The sequence below is a fragment of the Somniosus microcephalus genome, chromosome 2 (assembly GCF_052327205.1).
Source record: "Somniosus microcephalus isolate GS21.2 chromosome 2, FLI_Smic_1.0, whole genome shotgun sequence".
Classification (NCBI taxonomy): domain Eukaryota; kingdom Metazoa; phylum Chordata; class Chondrichthyes; order Squaliformes; family Somniosidae; genus Somniosus; species Somniosus microcephalus.
In genome coordinates this window covers 7,839,352-7,864,365 of record NC_140988.1, presented here as the reverse complement: position 1 = coordinate 7,864,365, position 25,014 = coordinate 7,839,352, and the positions used below count along the sequence as shown (strand labels likewise).

At 49.0% G+C, this 25,014-nt stretch overlaps 1 protein-coding gene across 2 annotated transcripts in view; it reads right to left on the bottom strand.

Annotated features, from left to right (window-relative positions):
• Positions 1-664: 664 nt before the first annotated feature.
• Positions 665-25,014, bottom strand: part of LOC147122534 (uncharacterized) — a 41,235-nt gene continuing 16,885 nt past the window's right edge. Inside the window, exons 2-4 of one of the 2 annotated variants that reach the window (XM_086006335.1) lie at positions 13,203-13,325; positions 12,184-12,273; positions 3,695-4,501 (exon numbers count right to left, since the gene is read on the bottom strand). In XM_086006335.1, coding sequence (XP_085862461.1) covers positions 4,011-4,501; positions 12,184-12,273; positions 13,203-13,281 — 660 coding nt within the window. In that variant the 5' untranslated portion in view covers positions 13,282-13,325 and the 3' untranslated portion in view covers positions 3,695-4,010. Of the gene's footprint in view, positions 847-3,694; positions 4,502-12,183; positions 13,326-25,014 lie in introns of those variants that run through there. The other variant, XR_015080780.1, reaches the window with a different exon arrangement.

Sequence of the window (25,014 nt, the reverse complement as noted above, 5' to 3'; positions counted from 1 at the left end):
GGGGTTTTCCTCACAATAGTGGGGTTAATTTTAACAATAACCCGTCGGGCGGGGTACCCACGGGATCGGGTGGAGCCTCAATGGAGAGTACAAATCGGGCTGGGTGTAAAACCAATCACGTTAGTTTCCCGACGGCCGGGTTAGGTTAAAATTGCACCCCCCGCCCCGCCCCGCCCCGCCATCTCTTGCCAAGTTGAGCAGCAGCGAGGGTGCTGCAATTGGCCTTGAGCGTTCCTGAGCTCTGAAAGGGGCAAATCATCCAAGGTTCTTGATGTAAGAAAACTACTAGGCACCTGGTCTAAGCGTTAAACAAGGCTTTAATCAACTGTTTTACAACATGGAGGTCTAGTTGTGTCCTTCACTAGTTCCCGTTAAGAATGTCCTGAGCAAGCTGGGCCCGTGCCCGAGTATTTATACTCTCCCTGGACAGCGCCACCCGCAGGCCGCTCAGTATTATTTCATAAGTCTTTCTTTCATGAATGACTGATTCATGTCAGTTCTCTCATTTCCTGGTTGTTCCTTTCAAGCCGCACAGCGCTCTTGAGCTCCCACGCAGCCGGTGAGCCGGCTTTTAAAATGAATAAAACCCGCACGTGTGAAATTTTGAATGGGCCCCCCGCCGCCCCCCCCCCCCCCCCCCCCCCAAAAGAAAATGACAGGGAACATTGCCAGTGAGCCCCTGCTGGAAGTGAGCACGTGTGGATTCTGGGCGCGAGCAGCAGAGCGTACGTGACTGTGATGATCCCCCGTGGCCCAACGAAACCAAGACACTCGCATGCACAGTGAATACTTGGGCAAGGTCGGAATCCTGCAGCTAGAAAATGTACCTTCGCATGAATCGAATGCCTGCGGAAGAAAGGACAAGGAGGAAAAAAGAATTGGGGATTAAACAATGTGCTGCCTTAGGTTTGTCATCAGCTTGCATTACATCCACAGCCATGAATGGTCCCGTGAAGCTGTGAGTTTTTTTTCCGTCTTAACGGATGTATGCAACGCCATTCAGGAGATATCCTGCATCATCATACACTTGGCTATCTGTCGTATGGCGACAGAGGCAATAATAGTTCTTACAAAAGCAAAAATACTGCAGATCTGAAACAAAAACAGAAAATACTGGAAATATTCGGCAGGTCAGGCAGCATCCGTGGAGTGAGAGAAAAACAGTTAACATTTCAGGTTCTGACGAAGGGTCATCGACCTGAAACGTTAACTCTGTTTCTCTCTCCACGGATGCTGCCTGACCGGCTGAATAGTTTTTCCAAATTGCTTCCCCAAATTACTGAGTGTTAACTTATACCTAAGGCTGGTGGTGTACCCACCAAGAACATTGCAGTCTATCGAAATAGGAAGGTTGAACAGTTCCGCTAACATGCAAATAGTGTGTGTCCACCAGCAAAAAGAAAAATGCACATCAATGCACATTTCCCACGTGTGATGTGATCAAACATGCTGAGGTCTTTTAAAATAAAGCATGGACAGCTGCCTCCTCTGTGATCTGGGCTGCATGGTGTATCTATTATGGCTGATGACGTCTCTGCCAGTGTCAGCCAGTGACTCAGTCTCATCTCGGTGTCAGAAGGTTGAGGGTTCAGAGTCCCACTCCAGAGACTTGACCAGAGATAAATCCAGGCTGACACTCCTAGTGCAGTGCTGAGGGAACGCTGCACTGTCGGAGGTGCCATCTTTCAGATGAGACGTTAAACCGAGGCCCACCCCGCCCCCCCCGTCTGCTCTCTCGCAGGTGAACGTAAAAGATCCCACGGCCACTATTTCGAAGAAGAGCAGGGGGGAGTTATCCCCGGTGTCCTGGGGTCAATATTTATCCCTCAACCAACATCACTAAAAAAGATGATCGGGTGCTTGCTGTGGGCAAATTGGCTGCCGCGCTTCCTACATTACAACAGTGACTGCACTTCGAAAAAGTACTTCATTGGCTGTAAAGCGCTTTGGGACATCCTGAGGTTGCGAAAGGTTCTGGGATCATCCCTTGCAAATCTTTTTTGCACCCTCCCCAGTGCCTCTATATCCTTTTTACAATATAATAACTTGCTGATTTATTTGAGCAAGGTAGGAGTTGTCAGCCCCATAACTCTTACCGGGGCAGCCCGTGTTGAATTGTCTCAATTAATGAACAGCAGGTGGTGCTGTGTTTGTCTGTCGCGTGACATACTTTAGCCGTACGATGTGCTGTGTAATCCTTATTAAGAAACAATGGGGTACATATTGAACAGTTTGCTGATTTAAGTAGACAAGTATAAAGCGGGGCAAGACACTGTTTTCTGTTAAATACCCTAACCTTTCCTGCTAAGTTACCAAACCTGCGTCATTTATACAGAAATCCACAGCCTGCAGCCCCAACACACAACTGCAGAGGGAGCTAAACATCCCAGCAATCGAAACTTTGATTCACACTGGGATGGATATTATTGGTCTCAAGTTGTGATCTGATCATTGCAATGTGTAAGAAATGTGTGACGACGCTGCTTTCTACATAAAAAGATCGACACGCTGCAAAATAACGGTAATTGGACGCAACTGTGAAGTTGAACAGAATGAGGTGCTTTCCCTTGGATTCATTCCTCCTCCTCCCACCCTGAAGGTGGAGATGCAGGAAGGATGTTCCTGATGGCGGGGGAGTCCAGAACCAGGGGTCACAGTCTAAGGATAAGGGGTAAGCCATTTAGGACAGAGATGAGGAGGAATTTCTTCACCCAGAGAGTGGTGAACCTGTGGAATTCTCTACCACAGAAGGCAGTTGAGACCAATTCATTAAATATATTGAAGAATATAAGGTTAAGGGGATCAAGGGATATGGGGAGAAGGCAGGGACAGGGTACTGAGTTTGGATGATCAGCCATGATCTCATTGAATGGCGGAGCAGGCGCGAGGGGCCGAATGGCCTACTCCTGCTCCTATCTTCGATGTTTCTATGTTTCTATGACTCGCTCTGGGTTGATTTGATTTGATTTGATTGATTGATATAGCTGTCGGCATCAGGGCAACTCAGAGCGCGTCCATTTTCATACGCGAGGGTTACATTTTCCCATTGGCCGTGGGAAGGTTACTGACTGAGCCATGGCTGACAGCAGGGGAGTAACTGTGTACATGACGAGAGATGTTCAGACCTGCAGCACCCTTGGATGGTCAATACACTCAGCAACAACCTGCATTCAGCCTTGGTGTCGGCCGTGGCTCAGTGGGCAGCACTCTCGCCTCTGAGTCAGAAGGTTGTGGGTTCACAGTCCCGCTCCCAGAGACCTGAACACAAAATCCAGGCTGACACTCCCAGTGAGGGAGCGCTGCACTGTCAGAGGTGCCGTCTTTCAGAAGAGACGTTAGACTGTCTGCTCTCTCAGGCGGACATAAAAGATCCCACGGCACTATTTCAGAGAAGAGCAGGGGGAGTTCTCCCCGGTGTCCGGGGTCAATATTTATCCCTCAACCAACATCACTAAAAAAACAGATTATCTGGTCAACTATCACATTGCTGTTTGTGGGAGCTTGCTGTGTGCAAACACGGACAGAACTAGAACACACTTTGTGAATGAACAATAAATATACCGCGGTAGTTTTGATTGGAAGCATTTATTTAAAGATGCGTTACTCAGTCTCTCGTCCCTTTCTATCCCACAAGCACACTTGCTTCAACAGGGAAAGCAGATGGTCCAGGTAATGGATTTTTCAGACATGACTGCGCAGTTGAGCTCCATTTAATCAAAGTTACATGTCATCAACAACAGCAACTTATATTTCTATAGCGCCTTTAACGTAATAAAGCGTCCCAAGGCGCTTCATGGGAGTGTTATCAAAAAAAAAGACAGCTTGCAGGTGTGGTTGAATTAAATCCCAAGTGTTCATTCCAAACAACATCGTCACCGGTATTCAAGACCTCTCCACAACCGACCCCACCGTCCCCAGAACCAATGCTCCCTCTAAGCTCCGAGCTGCAATCGGGAATGTCTTCTCCTTCTTAGGCAGTCCCTCGGAACCGAGGATGACTTGCTTCCACATTAAAAATGAGTTCTCAGGTGACTGATGAGTCCAATGCGGGACCTACAGTCTCTGTCACAGGTGGGGCAGACGGTGGTTGAAGGGGCGGGTGGGTGGGGTGCTTGGGTTGACGTGCGCTCCTTGCGCTGCCTGCGCTTGGCTTCCACTTGCTCCCGGCGAAGAGACTCGAGGTGTTCGGCGCCTTCCCAGATGCTTCTCCTCCACTTTGTGCGGCCTTGGGCCAGGGATTCCCAGGTGTCGGTGGGGATGTTACACTTTTTCAAGGAGGCTTTGAGGGTGTCCTTGAAGCGTTTCCTCTGCCCACCTGGGGCTCTCTTGCTGTGCCGGAGCTCCGAGTAGAGCGCTTGTTTTGGGAGTCTTGAATCGGGAATGTACCATGCAGGCGGCTCACAGGTTGTTCCCTCTAAGATACCGTGCGCGGCAAATTTAAAGGTACAATGATAAAATAAAAACAGAGAATGCTGGAAACACTCAGCAGGCCAGGCAGCATCTTTGGAGAGAGAGAAACAGAGTTAACGTTTCAGGTCGATGACCTTTCGTCAGAACTGGAACAAGTTGGAGATGTAACAGGTTTTTAAGCAGGGGCAGGGAGAGGGGGAGGGGAGGGGAGGAAAGGACAACAGGGAAGGTCTGTGATAGGCTGGAAGGCAGGAGAGATTAAATGACAAACGAGATGTTGGTACAAGGCAAAAAGGGGTAGTAATGGGACAAGAAAAGAAACAAAAGATGGGTCTAGAAGAGGTGTAAATGGGAATGGCAGAATCATCAACAGCAGCTGTCTGAAAAAATAGCGGCAGGGGCTATGATCTGAAACTGCTGAACTCGATGTTGAGCCCAGAAGGCAGTAAAGTGTCTAATTGAAAGATGAGCTGCTGTTCCTCGAGCTTACGTTGAGCTTCGTTGGGACAATGCAAGAGGTCGAGGACGGAGAGATCAGAGTGGGAGTGGGGCGGAGAATTAAAGTGACAGGCGACCGGAAGCTCGGGGTCCCGCTTGCGGACTGAACGGAGGTGTTCCGCAAAGCGGTCACCCGACCTGCGTTTGGTCTCCCCAATGCAGAGGAGACCACATCGTGAGCAGCGAATACAGTATACTAAATTAAAAGGTACCGTGCATTGAAATAAACAGGCCACGCAGAACACAGAAAAATGAAAGGGAACGTTGCCCAGAAGCCAATGCCAAACAAGCTGGCTTGGTCCTGCAACACAGGATTGCTCCGAGAGTAACCACCTCTCGCAAGCACCGTGTAATCAGCATGCGCAGTGACTCCATACACTGTGGGAGTATACTCCCTCATAAAATGCACCTAAATATACAATGATCTAACAAAATATCTGTGGAATGTACCCTTACTTGTGCAGTGCCTTTGTAGGGTCTGTGTGAGTGTGCAGCTACAATAACTTCCTAAAATCTGAAATAAAAACAGAAAATGCTGGGAACACTCAGCAGGTCAGGCAGCATTTGTGGAGAAAGAGAAAGAGTTAGCGTTTCAGGTCGATGACGAAACGATTCTGACGAAAGGTCATCGACCTGAAACGTTAACTCTATTTCTCTCTCCACAGATGCTGCCTGACCTGCTGAGTATTTCCAGCATTTTCTGCTTTGATTTCAGATCTCCAGCATCCGCAGTATTTTGCTTTCCTAAAATATGAAGGTACTTTCTTGGGAACCCAATAAAAATAGCTGCAAAAAAAGGTGACCGAAAAAGAGACTTAATCAAACAAAGGTAATCGGAATAAGGGTAATCCTGGGAAGAGAACAGGGGATGGGACAGACAGGCATACACTTGAGGTGTCACACACTTGAGTCACTTCCAGTGAGGGCTTCATTAATGACCTTTCCTTCATCATAAGGTCAGAAGTGGGGATGTTCGCTGATGACTGCACAGTGTTCAGTTCCATTCGCAACTCCTCCGACAATGAAGCAGTCCATGCCCGCATGCAACAAGTCCTGGACAACATTCAGGCTTGGGCTGATAAGTGGCAGGTAACATTCGCGCCACACAAGTGCCAGGCAATGACTATCTCCAACAAGCGAGAGTCTAACCACTTTCCCTTGATATTCAACGGCATTACCATTGCCAAATCCCCCACTATCAACATCCTGGGGGTCATCATTGACCAGAAACTTAACTGGACCAGCCACATAAATACTGTGGCTACAAGACGAGGTCGGAGGCTGGGTATTCTGCGATGAGTGTCTCACCCTGACTCCCCAAAGCATTTCCACCATCTACAAGGCACAAGTCAGGAGTGTAATGGAATACTCTCCACTTGCCTGGATGAGTGCAGCTCCAACAACACTCAAGAAGCTTGACACCATCCAGGACAAAGCAGCCCGCTTTATGGCACCCCATCCACCACCTTAAACATTCACTCCCTCCACCACCAGCGCACCGTGGCTGCAGTGTGTACCATCTACAAGATGCACTGCAGCAACTCGCCAAGGCTTCTTCGGCAGCACTTCCCAAACCCGCGACCTCTACCACCTAGAAGGACAAGGGCAGCAGGCGCATGGGAACACCACCACCTCCAAGTCACACACCATCCTGACTTGGAAATATATCGCCGATCCTTCATAGTTGCTGGGTCAAAATCCTGGAACTCCCTCCCTAACAGCACTGTGGGAGCACCTTCACCACACGGACTGCAGTGGTTCAAGAAGACGGCTCACCACCACCTTCTCAAGGGCAATTGGGGATGGGCAATAAATGCTGGCCTTGCGAGCTACGCTCACATCCCGTGAATTAATACTTTTTTTATAAAAAGGCTAAAAAAATTAACTTTTGGCACAGAGAGGTGGGACTGAGATGGTGAGCTGGTTTCTGTACTCTGTGCTCATTGGCTAAGGATGATAGCAGCTCTTGCCTACTTGCTTTCCTTTAGGAACAGATCCCAGCTTTTAAATACAGACCACACCCCTTGCAGCAGGCCTGTTCGTCCAAACGTGGTTAGCCGGTATAACAGGGTAACGTTACAAATCATTTCAATTACAGTTACCAGAGAGAGGACAGTAGAATGGTAATGCTGCCAAGAACAATTCAGCAACAACAACTTGCATTTATATAGCGCCTTTAGCGTAGTGAAAGTTCCCAAGGGGCTTCACAGGAGTTAATGGTTAATGGATGCCGCTTTTTAGCCGATATAAGCAACTGCCCATTTCAAATGTGGGCACTTTAAGTGGTGGGGAACTGTAGCTGCACCTGGCAGGAATAGAGTTCGTCTGGAGCAATCAGGAGGAGATCAGGATGGGGTAGTGGGAGACGAGGCAGCTCAGTGCATGCCGTTCAATAAATATGATAGTCACTAATAAATCCAATAGGGAATTCAGGAAAAACATCTTTACTCAGAGAGTGGGGAGAATGTGGAACTCGCTACCACAGGAAGTGGTTGAGGCGAATTGGGTCGATTGGGCTTATACTCGCTGGAGTTTAGAAGAATGAAAGGGGATCTCATTGAAACTTATAAAATTCTAACAGGACTAGACAGACGATAAGGACATAAGAAATAGGAGCAGGAGTAGGCCAATCGGCCCCTCGAGCCTGCTCCGCCATTCAATAAGATCATGGCTGATCTGATCCTAACCGCCAATCTACTATCACAGAACCATCTCCTGAATCTAACAGATTTAGACACACGAAATAGGAGCAGGATCAGGCTACACGGCCCCTGGGCCCGCTCCGCTACCCACAGGGCCATGTCCGATCAGAACCTAGACTCATGTCCAAATTCCTGCCCGCTCCCCGTAACCCTTAATTCCCTTTACTTCTAGGAAACTGTCTATTTCTGTTTTAAATTTATGTAATGATGTAGCTTCTACAGCTTTTTGGGGCAGCATATTCCATGGACCTACCACCCTCTGAGTGAAGTAGTTCCTCCTCATCTCAATTTTGAAAGAGCAGCCCCTTATTCTAAGACTATGCCCCCTAGTTCTAGTTTCACCCATCATCAGGAACATCCTCCCCGCATCCACCCGATCCAACCCCTTCACAATCTTATATGTTTCAATAAGATCGCCTCTCATTCTTCTGAACGCCAATCAGTAGAGTCCCAATCTACTCAACCTCTCCTCATATGTCCATCCCCTCATCCCCGGGATTAACCGAGTGAACCTTCTTTGTACTGACTCGAGAGCAAGTATGTCCTTTCTTAAGTATGGACACCAAAACTGTACGCAGTATTCCAGGTGCGGTCTCACCAATACCTTGTACAACTGAAGCAATACCTCCCTATTTTTATATTCTATCCCCCTAGCAATGAAAGCCAACATTCCATTGGCCTTCTTAATCACTTGCTGCACCTGCGTACTAACCTTTTGAGTTTCGTGCACCAGGACCCCCAGATCCCTTTGTACTTCAGTACTTTCCAGTTTCTTGCCATTAAGATAATAACTTGCTCTACGATTTTTCCTGCCAAAGTGCATAACCTCACACTTTCCAGTATTGTATTCCATCTGCCAAATCTCTGCCCACTTACTTAGCCTGTCTATGTCCCCTTGCAGGTTTTTTATGTCCTCCTCACTCACTACTTTCCCTCCCATCTTAGTATCATCTGCAAACTTTGATATGTTACACTCGGTCCCCTCCTCCAAATCGTTAATATAGATTGTAAAGAGTTGGGGACCCAGCACTGACCCCTGCGGAACACCACTAGTTACTGATTGCCAGTCTGAGAATGAACCATTTATCCCAACTCTCTGCCTTCTGTTAGATAGCCAATCCTCTATCCATGCCAGAATATTACCCCCAATCCCGTGATTTTTATCTTAAGCAATAATCTTTTGTGTGGCACCTTGTCAAATGCCTTTTGGAAATCTAAATACACTACGTCCACTGGTTCCTCTTTATCCACCCTATATGTTACTTCCTCAAAGAACTCCAGCAAATTTGTCAAACATGACTTCCCCTTCATAAAACCATGCTGACTTTGTCCTATTAAATTATGATTATCCAAATGTCCTGATACTGTCTCCTTAATAATGGACTCCAAAATTTTACCTACCACAGATGTTAGGCTAACCGGTCTATAGTTTCCAGCCTTCTGTCTACTGCCCTTTTTAAATAAGGGTGTTACATTAGCAGTTTTCCAGTCTGCCGGGACCTTTGCCGAGTCCAGGGAGTTTTGGAAAATTATTACTAATGCAGCCACAATCCCTACCGCCACTTCCCTCAAGACCCTAGGATGTAAGCCATCAGGTCCAGGTGATTTATCCGCCTTGAGTCCCATTATTTTACCGAGTACCACTTCCTTAGTGATTTTGATCATGTTTAGCTCCTCCCCCCCTATAGCCCCCTGTTTGTCCAGTGTTGGGATATTCTTAGTGTCCTCTACTGTAAAGACTGATACAGAATATTCATTCAGTGTTTTTGCCATCTCCATATTTCCCACCATTAATTTCCCAGTCTCATCCTCTAAGGGACCAACATTTACTTTAGCCACCCTTTTTCTTTTTATATAACTATAAAAACTCTTACTATCTGTTTTTATATTTTTTGCTAATTTACTTTCATAATCTATCTTCCCTTTCTTAATCAATCCTTTTGTTATTTTTTGCTGTCTTTTAAAGTTTTCCCAATCCTCTATCCTCCCACTAGATTTGGCTACCTTATATGCCCTTGTTTTTAGTCGAATACTATCCTTAATTTCTTTACTTAGCCACGGATGGCTGTCTTTTCTTTTACACCCTTTTCTTCTCAGTGGAATATTTTTTTTGGAAGTTGTAAAATAACTCCTTAAATGTACACCACTGATCATGTATCGTCTTACCCTTTAATCTATTTTCCCAATCCACTCTACTCAATTCCGCTCTCATACCTTCATAGTCTCCTTTATTCAAGCTTAGCACGCTTGTTTGAGATCCAACCTTCTCACCCTCTAATTGAATATGGAATTCAACCATGTTATGGTCACTCATTCCAAGGGGATCCTTTACTAGGACATTTTTAATTAATCCTGTCTCGTTACACAGGACCAGATCTAAGGTTGCTTGCCCCCTGGTCGGTTCAGTTACATACTGCTCAAGAAACCCATCCCTAATACACTCAATGAACTCATCCTCAAGGCAGCCCTGCTCAATTTGATTTGTCCAATTAATATGATAGTTAAAATCCCCCATAATTATAGATGTTCCCTTATTACAAGCCTCAACTATTTCCTGATTGATACTCCGTCCAACAGAGTTGCAACTGTTCGGAGGCCTATAGACTACGCCCACTAGTGTTTTTTCCCCCTTATTATTCCTTACCTCCACCCAAACTGTTTCATTATCCTGATCTTTTGACCCAATATCATTTCTCTGTATTACAGTGATTCCTTCCTTTATTAACATAGCCACCCCACCTCCCCTTCCTTCCTGCCTGTCCTTCCTGATCGTTAAATAACCTGGTATGTTTAATTCCCAGGCATTGTCACCCTGCAGCCATGTTTCTGTAATGGCCACAAGATCATACCCATATGTAGTTATTTGTGCCATTAACTCGTCTATTTTGTTACGAATGCTACGTGCATTCAGATAGAGAACTTTCAAATATGTTTTGTGACACTTAGTTCCTGCTTTTGCCCTTTTTATTACTTTGCCTTTTACTCCATACCTTCTGCCCCTTCCTGACACGCTCTGGTTTTTAATTTCCCCACTGCTACCTAAGTCTATGACCTTCTCTGTTGTCATTTTTATTATTTGCTCTCTAGGAGCCTCCCCCCCACTAGTTAGTTTAAAGCCCTCTCTACAGCCATAGTTATATGATCCGCCAGGACTCTAGTCCCAGCACTGGCCAAGTGAAGCCCATCCCAACGGAACAGCTCCCTCCTGCCCCAGTACTGGTGCCAGTGTCCCAGGAAGCAAAACCCATTTCTGCCACACCAGTCTTTGAGCCATGCATTTAACTCTCTAATTTTATTTGTCCTAGCCAAATTCGCTTGTGGCTCAGGTAATAATCCAGAGATTATTACCCTTGAGGTTCTGTTTTTTAATTTGACCCCTAGCTGCTCATACTCCTTTAACAGAACCGGCTTCCTAGTCCTATCTACGTCGTTTGTACCAACATGGACCACGACAACTGGATCCACCCCCTCCCACTGCAAGTTTCTTTCCAGCCCAGAGGAGATGTCCTTAACCCTGGCACCGAGTAGGCAACACAGCCTTCGGGACTCTCGCTCTCGGCTGCAGAGAACTCTATCTATCCCCCTAATAATACTATCCCCTACCACTACAACATTTCTATTTACTCCCCCCTCTTGAATGGCCCCCCGTTCCACGGTGCTGTGGCCAGGTTGCTCATCCTCCCTGCAGTCCCTGCTCCCGTCCCCACAGGGAGTAAGAACCTCGAAGCTGTTGGACAAGAGCAAGGGCTGCGGCTCCTCCAGCTCTACCTCCTGGATCCCCGTACCTGCCTCACTCATAGTCACACCGTCCTGTCCCTGACCATGGGCTACATCTGAATTAATTAACTTCATAGGTGTGACCACCTCCTGATACACAGAGTCCAGGTACTTCTCCCCCTCCCTGATGTGTCGTAGTGTCTGAAGCTCAGACTCCAGCTCATCAACACGGAGCTGGAGTTCCTGTAGCAGCAGACACTTGTCACAGATGTAATCACCGTGAGCCTCAATGGGGTTCACCGGCTCCCACGTCTCGCAACAGTAACACATCACCTGCTCCATTCTATGTAATTAATTAATTTTTTTATTGTTAGTTATGGACACCCTCTGCCCGATTTTAGATGCTAGTATCCCCTTTAATTAATTGGATTTAAATTAAATCAATCCCTCTAGTTACACCAGTTAAATGGTTTACCAACAGTCACTCTGCACCAGAAAGGCCTTATTAACTACAACCCACAGAGTTAAAGTTTGAAAAGAGCACCTAACACCCCACTTACCCTAACTCACAGCACTCTCTGCTGACTTGCACTCAGTGCTTGCTCGCACTAGGACTGGTCTTTTTATACTGTTTGTTTGTTTACAGCCAAATGAGTCACCCCCGCTGATTGGTTAGAAAACTGGTTTCCACTGCCTGCTGTGCCAATTTACTCCTACTGCAGTGTAACCTTGTTTTACTCTTCTTAAACCAACAGAATCCCAAATATTTAACTTTTCCCCTTTACTTAAACTGCTTAAGTAATCTTATCAAGAATGATTTAAAGAGAAATAACAATTAAAGAACTCTCACACTTACCCAAACTCACAGCACTCTTTGATGACTCGCACTCAGTTGCAGGAAGGATGTTCCCGATGGCCGGGGAGTCCAGAACCAGGAGGTCACAGTCTAAGGATAAGGGGTAAGCCATTTAAGACAGAGATGAGGAGGAATTTCTTCACCCAGAGAGTGGTGAACCTGTGGAATTCTCTACCACAGAAGGCAGTAGAGGCCAATTCATTAAATATATTCAAGAAGGAGTTAGATATATTTCTTGAGGCTAAAGGGATCAATGGGATATGGGGAGAAAGCAGGGACAGGGTACTGAATTTGGATGATCAGCCATGATCTCATTGAATGGCGGAGTAGGCTCGAGGGGCCAAATGGCCTACTCCTGCTCCTATCTTCTATGTTTCTATGAATAACTTAGATGCATTTAAGGGGAAGCTAGATAAACGCATGAGGGAGAAAGGAATAGAAGGTGAGATGAAGGAGGTTGGGGAGGAGGCTCGTGTGGAGCATAAAGTCCGGCTTGGCCTGTTTCTCTGATGTAATGTTCTAGGTGTTTCAGTGCACCCTCTTTGTGATATAGTACCACTTTATAGTCCACCCATTCCTAGGCAGTGGCCAGATGCTCTCGCCCAGTGAGACTATAGGCACAGGGCTTAACAACGTGTAAGGCTGGCCCTGGGAGTAGTGCTCCAATACACTGCACCTCTCTGCCACCTTCTACCTGATTTTGAATTGTTTTTTTAGTTTGTTTCTATTATGGCTTCTGGTTTTTTTTTCCCCCTTGACTGCAGTCAGGTGAGTGAGCTATCAGTTCCAAAGTCCAACAACAGCATGTTGAACAACACGTAGTGTTTGGGGAATTCCAGCTCTTGGGACAGGAATCAGAGTCCAGTATGAACAAGTGATTCTCCCAGTAGAATATAGAATTCGGTCGATCCGCAGAGGCTGTAATTTTTCCTACATTTATGGAGCAGATCTTTCTGTTCGCCTCCTGTGTCTACAGAGTACAAGCTGTCGCCTGTCTTTTCAGAGACGAGACCACTGACCGTTCCGCTCCTGCAGCCGCACATCCTGCAGGAACTCCTCCGCTTCGGTCACATCGCTGTGTTTGGTCCACTTCTTCATCTTGCTCTTGTTGAGCTGCCTGCTCTGTTTTAGTTGGTGATGCCCTGGGGGTCAATTGCAGTTGGCAGTTACTGAATACGCATGTTCAACGGACTCAATATCGAGTTCAACAATTTCAGATCATAACCTCGGCCCCTATTACTTTTTTACTTATATTTTTTTCCACCCCTTTGTTTTGGGTCTTCCCTTCCTCCCCGCCCCTTTCCTTTTTTTTCTCTCTCCCACCTGGCAGCTGCCTCTCATCCTGCCAGTACACTTCACACCTAATCTCAGCTGTCTTTTGTCTCCACTGTCCTATTACCATCTCGTCTGGTTTTGAATACCTTTTAATGTCTCTTTTACTTCTTTTGTTCGATCGCAGCCCTGCCTTCGATTTATTTTATTTCCTTTCCAGTTTTGAAAAAGGGTTTCGACCCGAAACGTCAACTCAAATTTCTCTCCACAGATGTTGCCTGACCTGCTGAGTTTTTCCAGCATTTTCTGTTGTTATTACGCATGTTCATAGACCCTGGCTACCAACACATCAAGTTGAACTGAACTGTCATTGCGTAACATGCCTCTTTCAATATGTATACTGTCAACCACGTCCAGCACATTCGGCCCATCGTTCCTGTGCCGGCTCTTTGAAAGAGCTCTCCAATTAGTCCCACTCCCCCTCTGCTCTTTCCCCATGGCCCTGCAAATTTTTTCCCTTCAAGTATTTATCCAATTCCCTTTTGAAAGTTACTATTGAATCTGCTTCCACCGCCCTTTCAGGCAGTGCGTTCCAGATCACAACAACTCGCTGTGTGAAAACATTCTCCTCATCCCCCACTCTGGATTTTTTTGCCAGTTACACAATCTCCTGGGAGAGAAAGAAAGACTTGTATTTCTATAGCGCCTTTCATGACCAACGGACGCCGCAAAGTGCTTCACAGCCAATTAAGAATATTTGAGGTGTACTCACTGTTGTAATGTAGGAAACGCAGCAGCCAATTTGCGCACAGCAAGCTCCCACAAATAGCAATGTGTTAATGACCAGATCATCTGTTTTTGGGAGGTTGATTGAGGGGTAAATATTCAGAGTGATTATTTGCACGAACATTCTGCAGGCCTTCTGCGCATGTGCACCCGATCCCCTCCTGCACATGCTCGCTGTTACCAAGGCCGCGCAGGCGCAGTACCCAACAGTTGCGGCCTGCTGTGCAGCGTGGGCCATGCTTTCCTCGGCTCCGTAAGGAGAAGGTCACTGGATCTGTTGGGTGGCCGGGGGGGGGGGTGGTGGAGAAGAGAGGATCGAAAGGGGAGAGAGAGAGGAGATCGGAGGAGGAAGAGAGAGGAGAATGGGGGGGGGGGGAGAGAGAGAGAGGAGGGGGAGAGAAAGAGGGAATCGGAGGAGAGAGAGAGAGGGATCGGAGCTGGGAGAGAGAGAGGGAATCGGAAGGGGGAGAGAGAGGGGAGGGGGAGAGAGAGAGGGATTGGAGGGGGGAGAAAGGTTTGGTGGAGAGAGGAGGTCAGGAACTCGGGGGGGTGGGGAAGAGGAGGTCAGGAACTCTGGGGGTGGGGTGGGTGTTGTAATGTATATACCTTTAAGGGGGGAACTATCTTTTATAGCTCATGTATACTGCAGTACCGGCAGTGACCACACCTGTATATAGCACTGAGTAGTAATCTGTACAGATCAGTTCCAGTGTGAGCCACGTTTAGTAAACACCTGTTGTACCGTTCTCCTGCAGTCTGTGTCTTATTATACACGGACACAACATTGGCGACAAGGCAAGTTCGAACCTACCTGCAACTCTGCATCACCTCCCGGGGATTCGTTCCTGGAGATCAGTGGATTGGAGGTCAAGGCCAGAGACTCGGGCGTCGACCACGGGCAACCGCCCAGTCATCCAGCAGAGACTCGAGAATTGCGGGGGAGGCTGTCGAGAGCCAGGCTTGGCTTTCCAGTCGAGGTGGTCCAGCAAAACGGGCTGGCAACAGGTAGTGCGCAGACCCTTCCCGGACAGCGGCGGGCTAGAGCCCGACCGAGCGGCACAGCAAAGGGCCGAGCAGCGTCGACGGGGGAGAGAGAGAGAGAGGGCAGAGCGCACAGGGCGCAGCTGGTGTTTAGGGGCCGAGCAGCGTCGAAGAGAGGGAGAGAGAGACGCACAGAAACCCGCGAGGCGCCGCCATTGCCACGAGGACCGCCGAGAGCGGCGTTGGCAGCACGCAGGAGAAGCGCGTGAAACCTACATGGTACCGCCATTGCCACGAGAACCACCGGGAGCAGCGTTGGCAGCAGCGGGGGAGGAAGGAAAGCGCGGGAGATGCCATTTTAAGCCATTGGGAGACACCATTTTAAACCACACCCAAAATGCCGAAGAGTGGCAGTATCACCGCATTTGACAATGAAGTCGAAGATTGGACTACATATGTCGAACGATTGGAGGTGTACTGCAAGGCAAATGAGGTGTCAGATGACAAGAAAGCGTCGGTATTGTTAAATTTAATGGGTGCAAAGACATATGGTTTATTACGAAATCTAGTAACCCCAACGAAGCCAATGGAAAAGAGTTTTGACGACATAGTAACGATACTACAGGAACATTTAAACCCCACACCGCTGCTGATAGCAGAAAGATTCAAGTTTCACAAACGGAACCAGCATATGGATGAAAGCAATGCTGATTATTTAACAGAACTGCGCAAACTATCGAAACACTGCCAGTTTGGAGCGGGACTGGCAGATACCTTAAGGGACAAGTTTGTGTGTGGGCTTGATATACCTATCAATTCATTCCATGAAAAGCGACGAGTTAAGATAGTAACTATAGGTTTTTATTGGCTAAATAACAGAGCCCACCCTCGTGGGTGATCGGTTCCAACAAGGAAGAATACTAGCCAAGTGATGCGCTATCACTTACTCATAAAAGACTGAGAGTTAAAAGAGTAACTAAAGGCTTTTATTAACAAAAGAATGAAGGTCTGCCTCGAGTGGTCGACCGGTCCAGAAATACAAAGGGCTGGGGAGCAGTCACCTTTATACTAGGACTTGTGGGAGGAGTCAGCCGAGGCATGTCCAGGCATGTACACAGTGGAATACAAACAGTGGTTTACCACACCAAGCGGTCACCTTTATACCTGGGCAAGCAGGCGGAGTCAGCTGAGGTATGCCTAGGTATAACAGCGTGCGTGGCAAGAGGTAACCTTGTGTAGTGATAACAACAGTGTAAACAGTGATAACAACAGTGTAACAATAGTGAACGGTTGTGAATGATAACAGTGGTTTACCACATTCACCCTTTGTTTAAAATTGAGTCCGGCGGGGTGAAGTGTACTACCAGTTCGTGTATGTCAGTCTATCAGGAGGCCTCATAAGCCTTTCTGACTGGCGCAGCAGCGGCGGCAGTGGTGCAGTATCCGATGTTAATGCTGGTGTCTGCGTGGTCGACGAAGGCCCCTGGGGTTCCGGCATGCCGCCTACAGGAGCTGGATTTGGGGGAGTGGTGGGGGATAACGGTGGTGTCTCAGGGGTGCCCGAGGGTGCGAGGTCTCGCAAGGAGACTGTGTCCTCCCGCCCGTCTGGGTATTCCACATAGGCATACTGGGGGTTGGCGCGCAGGAGGTTCACCCTCTTGACCAGGGGGTCCATTTTATGGGTCCTCACGTGCTTCCGCAGCAGGACGGGCCCCGGAGAAGTCAGCCATGTTGGTAGCGAGGTTCCCGTAGTCGACTTCCTGGGGAAAACGAACATTTGCTCATGAGGGGTGGCGTTAATGGCGGTACAAAGCAGTGACCGGATGGAATGGAGCGCTGCCGGGAGGACTTCCTGCCAGCGAGAGGTTGGGAGGCCCTTAGACTTTAGGGCTAAGAGGACGGCCTTCCAAACTGTCGCGTTCTCTCTTTCCACCTGGCCGTTCCCCCGGGGGTTGTAGCTGGTGGTCCTGCTCGCAGCAATACCTCTTGCGAGCAGGAACTGGTGAAGTTCCTCGCTCATGAAGGATGAGCCCCGGTCGCTATGTATATAGTTCGGGAACCCGAACAAGGCGAAGAGGTCGTTCAGGCATTTGATGACCGTGGTACTGGTCATGTCTGGGCAGGGGATGGCGAAGGGGAAACGGGAGTACTCGTCAATAATGTTGAGGAAGTACACATTATGGTCAGAGGACGGGAGGGGCCCCTTAAAATCGATGCTCAAGCGCTCGAAGGGGCAGGTGGCCTTGATCAGGCTTGCTCTGTCCGGCCTATAGAAATGCGGTTTGCATTCGGCACAGACTTGGCAGTTCCTGGTCATGGTCCTGACCTCCTCGATGGAGTAGGGCAGGTTGCGGGCCTTAATGAAGTGGTAAAGTCTAGTGACCCCGGGGTGGCAGAGGTTGTTGTGGAGGGTCCGCAGTCTATCACCTTGCGCGTTGGCGCATGTACCTTGTGATAGAGCATCTGGGGGCTCGTTGAGTTTACCAGGCCGGTACAAGATATCGTACTCGTAGGTGGAGAGCTCAATTCTCCACCTCAAGATCTTGTCGTTCTTGATTTTGCCCCTCAGCTTGTTATTAAACATAAAAGCAACCGAACGCTGGTCGGTGAGGAGGGTAAATCGTTTGCCTGCCAGGTAATGCCTCCAGCGTCGTACCGCTTCCACAATCGCCTGGGCCTCCTTCTCGACAGAAGAGTGTCGGATCTCAGGGCCCTGGAGGGTCCTTGAGAAGAAGGCCACAGGTCTCCCCGCCTGGTTAAGGGTTGCAGCTAGGGCGAAGTCGGATGCATCGCTCTCCACTTGGAAAGGGATGGACTCATCCACTGCGTGCATTGTGGCCTTCGCAATGTCTCCTTTTATGAGGGAGAAGGCTGCACATGCTTCTGCTGTCAGGGGGAAGGAGGTGGACTTCATGAGGGGTCTGGCTCTGTCCGCATAATTGGGCACCCATTGGGCATAGTAAGCGAAGAGCCCCAGGGTTCTCTTCAGTGCCTTTTGACAGTGGGGAAGGGGAAGCTCCATGAGGGGGCACATTCTTTCGGGGTCGGGGCCGATGACTCCGTTCTCTACTACGCAGCCGAGGATGGCAAGGCGCGAGGTGTTAAACACACATTTCTCCTTATTGTAAGTGAGGTTCAGCCGTTGGGCCGTACGGAGGAATTTCTCCAGATTAACATCGTGGTCCTGCTGGTCGTGGCCGCAGATGGTGACGTTATCTAGATAAGGAAACGTGGCCTGCAGCGCGTTCTGGTCAACCATCCGGTCCATCTCCCTTTGGAAGACCGAAACCCCGTTGGTGACGCCGAAGGGAACCCTAAGGAAGTGGTAGAGGCGGCCATTCGCCTCGAAGGCGGTATACTGGCGGTCCTCAGGGCGGATAGGGAGTTGGTGATAGGCCGACTTAAGGTCGATGGTGGAGAATACCCGGTACTGTGCAATCTGGTTGACCATGTCAGATATGCGGGGGAGGGGGTATGCGTCCAGCTGGGTGTACCGGTTTATGGTTTGGCTGTAGTCGATGACCAGGCGGTTTTTATTGCCGGTCTTAACGACTACGACCTGGGCACGCCAGGGGCTGGTGCTCCCCTCGATGATGCACTCCTTCAGGAGACGCTGCACCTCAGAGCTAATAAAAGCTCTGTCCCCGGCGCTGTACCGCCTGCTCTTGGTAGCGACGGGTTTACAGTCGCGGGTGAGGTTAGCGAACAAGGAGGGGGGCGGGACTTTGAGAGTGGAGAGGCCGCAGGTGGTATGCGGCGGGCGGTTTAAAAACTGCTGGTTGTAGACTGTGAGTGGGGGGAGGGGTCCACCGTATGCCAAAGTGACACTTTGGAGGTGGCATTGGAAATCCAGCCCTAGTAAGATGGCAGCGCAGAGCTGGGGCAGGACGAGAAGTTTAAAGTTTTTATATTCCGTGCCCTTAACCGACAGGGTCACCACACAGTATCCGCTGACGTCTGTTGAATGGGACTTCGACGCCATCGAGATCCGATGGCGCGTTGGCCGGACAGTGAGGGAGTAGCAGCGCACCGTGTCTGGGTGAATAAAACTCTCCGTGCTCCCGCTGTCGAACAGGCAGGTCGTGGCGTGGCCGTTTACCTCGATGTCCATCATGGACCTGGACAGATGATGCGGGAGAGCTTGGTCAAGCGTGACAGAGGCCAGTGTATGGCTGAGTGAGCTGCTGTCGTCGGCAAGTGAGGCGGTGGTCGGGTCTGGAGACAACATGGCGGCCGAGTGCGGCGAACAAAATGGCGGAGAAGATGGCCGCCCCCACAACTCACATGAGGCGCTGCTGGCGTCTGTGGCCTTGATCAAAGATGGCCGCCCCCACAACTCACATGAGGCATTGCTGGCGTCTGTGGCCTTGATCAAAGATGGCCGCCCCCACAACTCACATGAGGCACTGCTGGCGTCTGTGGCTTTCCCTCTGCAGGCGTTCGCGAAGTGGCCTTTTTTTCTGCAGCCGGAGCAGGTCGCGTTCCTTGCAGGGCAGCACGCACTTTGATGTCTCGCCTGGCCACAGAAGTAGCAGCTGGCGGCCCGATCGCGGGGCTCCGCTGCCGCAGCAGGTCCCGGGGGTGGCGGTCCCGATCGATTCCGGGACACCGACGCCGTAGTAGGTCCCAGGGGCGGCGGTGCGAGGGGTATTGCGGCCGGAGTCGGGCCCGAGTCCCACGGTCGCGCAGCACTGTACCCGGAGTACGCCTCGAGGTCCCGATGGGCCACTTCCAGGGAGTGAGCGAGGGCTGTAGCTGCTTTCAAGTCGAGGTCCTTTGATTCAAGCAGTCTTTGCCGTGAGTAGTCGGACCGAAGGCCTTTCACGAAGGCATCACGGATATTTCCTTCAGCATGTTGTGCAGCCGATACAGCTTTAAAGTCACAGTCCCTGCCGAGTGTTTGTAGCGCCCGTAAAAATTCATCTACAGACTCTCCTGGCTGTTGCGAGCGGGATCTTAGGAGATGTCTGGCATACATTGAATTTACTGGGCTCCGGTACTGCTCTTTTAGCAGGTCGAGGGCCTCCTCGTATGTATCAAGGTCCCGGATGAGTGCAAATACTTTAGGGCTCACCTGGGCGGTCAGAACTCTTAGTTTGTCGGCTTCCGATGGCACGCCGGAGGCTACCAGATAGGATTCAAAGCAGCTCAGCCAGTGATCGAAGTCGAGGGCTGAATTCGCTGCCTGTGGGTTTAGGTCCAGGTACGGCGGTCAGAGGGCTCGCAGCCAAGTCGGCTGCTGGGGCTGGTCAGTCATTTCAAAATTTAGCCAATAAAATTGATATACCTATCAATTCATTCCATGAAAAGCGACGAGTTAAGATAGTAACTATAGGTTTTTATTGGCTAAATAACAGAGCCCACCCTCGTGGGTGATCGGTTCCAACAAGGAAGAATACTAGCCAAGCGGTCACCTTTGTACCTGGGCAAGCAGGCGGAGCCATGGGCGGAGTCAGCTGAGGTATGCCTAGGTATAACAGCATGCGTGGCAAGAGGTAACCTTGTGTAGTGATAACAACAGTGTAAACAGTGATAACAACAGTGTAACAATAGTGAACGGTTGTGAACGATAACAGTGGTTTACCACAGGGCTTCAAAGTGAAGGAACCCAGAAACGGCTTTTATCTGAAAAGGACCTTATGCTGGAAAAGGCTTTCAGCATTGCGGTATCATATGAAGCAGCAGCACGGGGCGCTGCAGAGATACAACAGAGACCGCAAGAATATGGCACAAACGAAATGATCATATGGAACAGAGAAGTGCTATCGCTGCGGCAGAACAACACACGACCAGAATGATTGCTGGTTCAAAGACAAAGTGTGCAGACAGTGTGGAAAAGTAGGACACATAGCACGAGTCTGCAGGTTGGGAAAGAAAACCAGCAATAAGAAACCTACCAAAGGAAAGTACAAGAAGGTACATAAGATGACGGAGAATAGTTCAGATGAACAAAAGAGTGATAACGACTCCGAAAGCAGGGAACTGAGTTGTCTGAAACTACATAATGTGATCACAACGGAGGATCACCGAACCATTTGGGTCACTCTCAAGATAGCAGGAGTCCAGGTAAAGATGGAATTGGACACAGGATCAGCCCTAACAGTCATAAACTGACGGGACTACGAGCGGCTATTCTCACATATACCCTTGAGAGACACAAAAATTATTTTGAAGACGTACACGGGGCAAAAAGTCTACCCCAAAGGAAAAATAAGGGTGACCGTTATATATAACGGTAAGGAAACACCAAAACTAAACCTGTATGTATTGCAAGGTGGAGGACCACCATTACTGGGACGTGAATGGATCCGGAAAATACAACTGGATTGGCATTCCATACAGGCACTGACTGTGGCTGACAAAAAGGATGACGACGTCACACCTGGGCGACTGTCAAAGATCCTAACTGATGTGAAAGAAGTGTTCCAACAAGGACTCGGAACGCTAAAAGGCATGACAGCGATGATTAAAATTGAAGAAAACGCAAGCCCAACATTTTTTAAGGCCAGACCGGTACCTTATGCGATCTGCCCAGCCGTCGAAGCAGAGCTGGAGAGTCTGGAACGTTCAGGTGTACTGTCCAAGGTAGACTGGAGCAAGTGGGCTACACCCATCATCCCTGTGATGAAAAAGTCGTTGAGCAGCACGCCTGGGGAACCAAGGAAGGTTCGCATCTGTGGGGACTTTAAGGTAACAGTGAACCCGGTCCTTCACACCGTACAATATCCACTTCCGCGGATTGAAGATATTTTCGCCTCGCTATCTGGAGGGAAACGCTTCACTAAGATTGATCTGGCCCAGGCGTATCTGCAAATGGAGGTAGAAGCAGCATCAAAAAAATACCTCACAATCAACACCCATAAAGGTCTCTACCAATACAACCGGCTGGTATTCGGGGTAGCATCAACTCCGGCTATTTGGCAGAGGGCAATGGAACAAGTCCTGCAAGGGATCCCAGGGACCCAGTGTTATTTGGACGACATCCTGGTCACGGGCGAAAATGACAGTGATCACCTTGCCAACCTGGAGCAGGTGCTCACTAGATTGCAGGAATATGGGCTCCGAGCTAACCGCCCCAAATGCGAGTTTTTTAGAAAACAGATCTCGTATTGTGGCCACGTTATCGATAAAGAGGGGTTACATAAGTCCCCAGAGAAGATTGAGGCAGTAGCCAAGGCTCCAGCACCGGAAAATGTGTCACAACTGAGGTCGTTCCTCGGGCTGGTAAACCACTACCATAAGTTCTTGCCAAATTTGTCTACAATACTACACCCACTGAACACCCTACTGCAAACTGGGGTGCCATGGAAGTGGAGTGATGAATGTAGACGAGCTTTCCAGAAGAGCAAAACACTAATCACATCGAAAGAGGTATTGGCCCATTACAACCCAGCATTACCAATTCAGTTGGCATGTGATGCGTCACCCTACAGCATTGGAGCGGTGCTGTCGCACAATTTCTCGGACGGCTCAGAGAGGCCAATAGCCTTTGCGTCACGATCACTAACCTCAGCTGAGCGTAACTATGCCCAGATTGACAGGGAGGCCCTCAGCCTAGTGTGGGGAGTGAAAAAGTTCAATCACTATCTGCACGGGCAGAAATTCACCTTGCTGACTGAGCACCAGCCTCTTGTCTCCATTTTTAATCCGAAGAAGGGCGTTCCGGTGATGACTGCGCAACGACTACAAAGATGGTCACTTTTTCTAGGGGCGCACCACTATGAGATTGAATATAAGGGCACGAAACAGCATGGAAATGCTGATGGGCTATCACGCCTGCCACTGCCTACTGCGGAGGAAGCACCAGCAGTGGATCCTGTCGAAATATTCCATTCGACTATAGTTGAATACCTACCGGTAACTAACGCTTGTATCAAAAAGGAAACCCGAAATGACCCGACACTGTCTCGGGTATATGATTTGACGGTGAAGGGATGGCCAGCATATGGCGACTCACTGTTGCCAGCATTCTCGACAAGGAGAGAACAGCTGTCAGTGTGCCGGGGGACCTTGATGTGTGGCTCTCGAGTGGTAATTCCACCCAAGTTAAGGGAGAGAGTGCTCAATGAGCTTCATGAGGGTCATCTGGGAGGGGTAAAAATGAAAAGCCTAGCCAGGGCTTATGTGTGGTGGCCGGGAATCGATAAACAAATCGAGGACCTGACCAAGAGCTGCTCAGGATGCCAGAAAGTCCAAAATGCACCACCACAGGCCCCTCTACACCCATGGGAGTGGCCCTCATCTCCATGGCAACGGGTGCATATTGATTTTGCTGGTCCATTCATGGACTCAATGTTTTTAATAGCCGTGGATGTGCACTCGAAATGGCCTGAGGTCATCAAAATGTCCTCCACCACCACGGAGAAAACTATTGCAGTCCTACGGACCATTTTTGCCAGGAATGGCTTGCCAGAACAGATTTGCTCCGACAACGGACCACAGTTTGTGTCCGAAGAGTTCCGGAGGTTCTTGAAAAAGAATGGGGTAAGGCATTACACATCCGCCCCGTATCATCCAGCCACAAATGGATTGGCTGAGAGGTTCGTACAAACCTTTAAGAAGGCAATAAAGGCTATGTACAATGAGAACATTCCGCTGCAGCGCAAGGTGGACAATTTCCTGTTCGCCTACCGGAATGCGACACATGCAGTCACCAACCAGGCCCCAGCCATGATGTTCTTTAACCGAAGGTTAAGATCTCGCCTGGATTTGCTCAGACCAAACGTACGAAGAGATGTTGAGAGTAAGCAATTCCAGCACATCCATGAGAAGCCAACAAGGAGCTTCAATGTAGGGCAACCAGTCTTGGCCCGCGACTACCGAACAGAAAAATGGCAGCCAGGAACGATATGCACACGGCAGGGCCCACTAATATACACAGTGGACGTTGGGGAGAGCATCGTGAGACGCCATGCTGACCAGATCCTAGAGTCACAGGAACAAGTCAACCCCATGCCTCGCCCATACGTACCTGGTGATGAACCCGACGTACAGGTCGCATCTACCCCAGAAACAGTAGCATCGGAAGCTGATGAACCAACCGACGACAGGGGGCCAGAATCGCCTCCGCACCAAGAGCAAGACACTCGGGAAAGGCACTATCCAGAAAGGATCAGGAAGCCTCCCCAAAGACTGAATATATAAATAGACCATTTTCAGCTAATGTTGCATGTTAAAAGTGTTAATTGTAATTAGTTTGATATTTAATTGTTAAATGAGTGTTATGGTACTGTTAATCTAAAAGGGGAGGAATTGTAATGTATATACCTTTAAGGGGGGAACTATCTTTTACAGCTCATGTATACTGCAGTACCGGCAGTGACCACACCTGTGTATAGCACTGAGTAGTAATCTGTACAGATCAGTTCCAGTGTGAGCCACGTTTAGTAAACACCTGTTGCACCGTTCTCCTGCAGTCTGTGTCTTATTATACACGGACACAACAGGTGTAAAGAGCACAGAGAGCACAATGGGGATGGGGGGAAGAACATGATCCAGGTCTAAGGTGGGTGAGGAGTGAGAGCGAGAACGTAATCCAGATGGTAAGACAGATCATGTTCTTCCAACCTTTACACTCGCACCATGCTCTCTCTCCTCCCCCTAGACCTGGTTGATTTCTCGGAAAGCTCAGTGCGTGTGTGGCAAGTGACATCATTGGACTGAACGAAATCATCATGATACTGTCACTATTCACTTCATACCCAATAAAAACCTGTTAACAATCCGTGACCCACACACAATGTCCCGTCTATAGGGGGTGGGGGGGGGGGAAGGTCAGGAATTTGGGGGGAG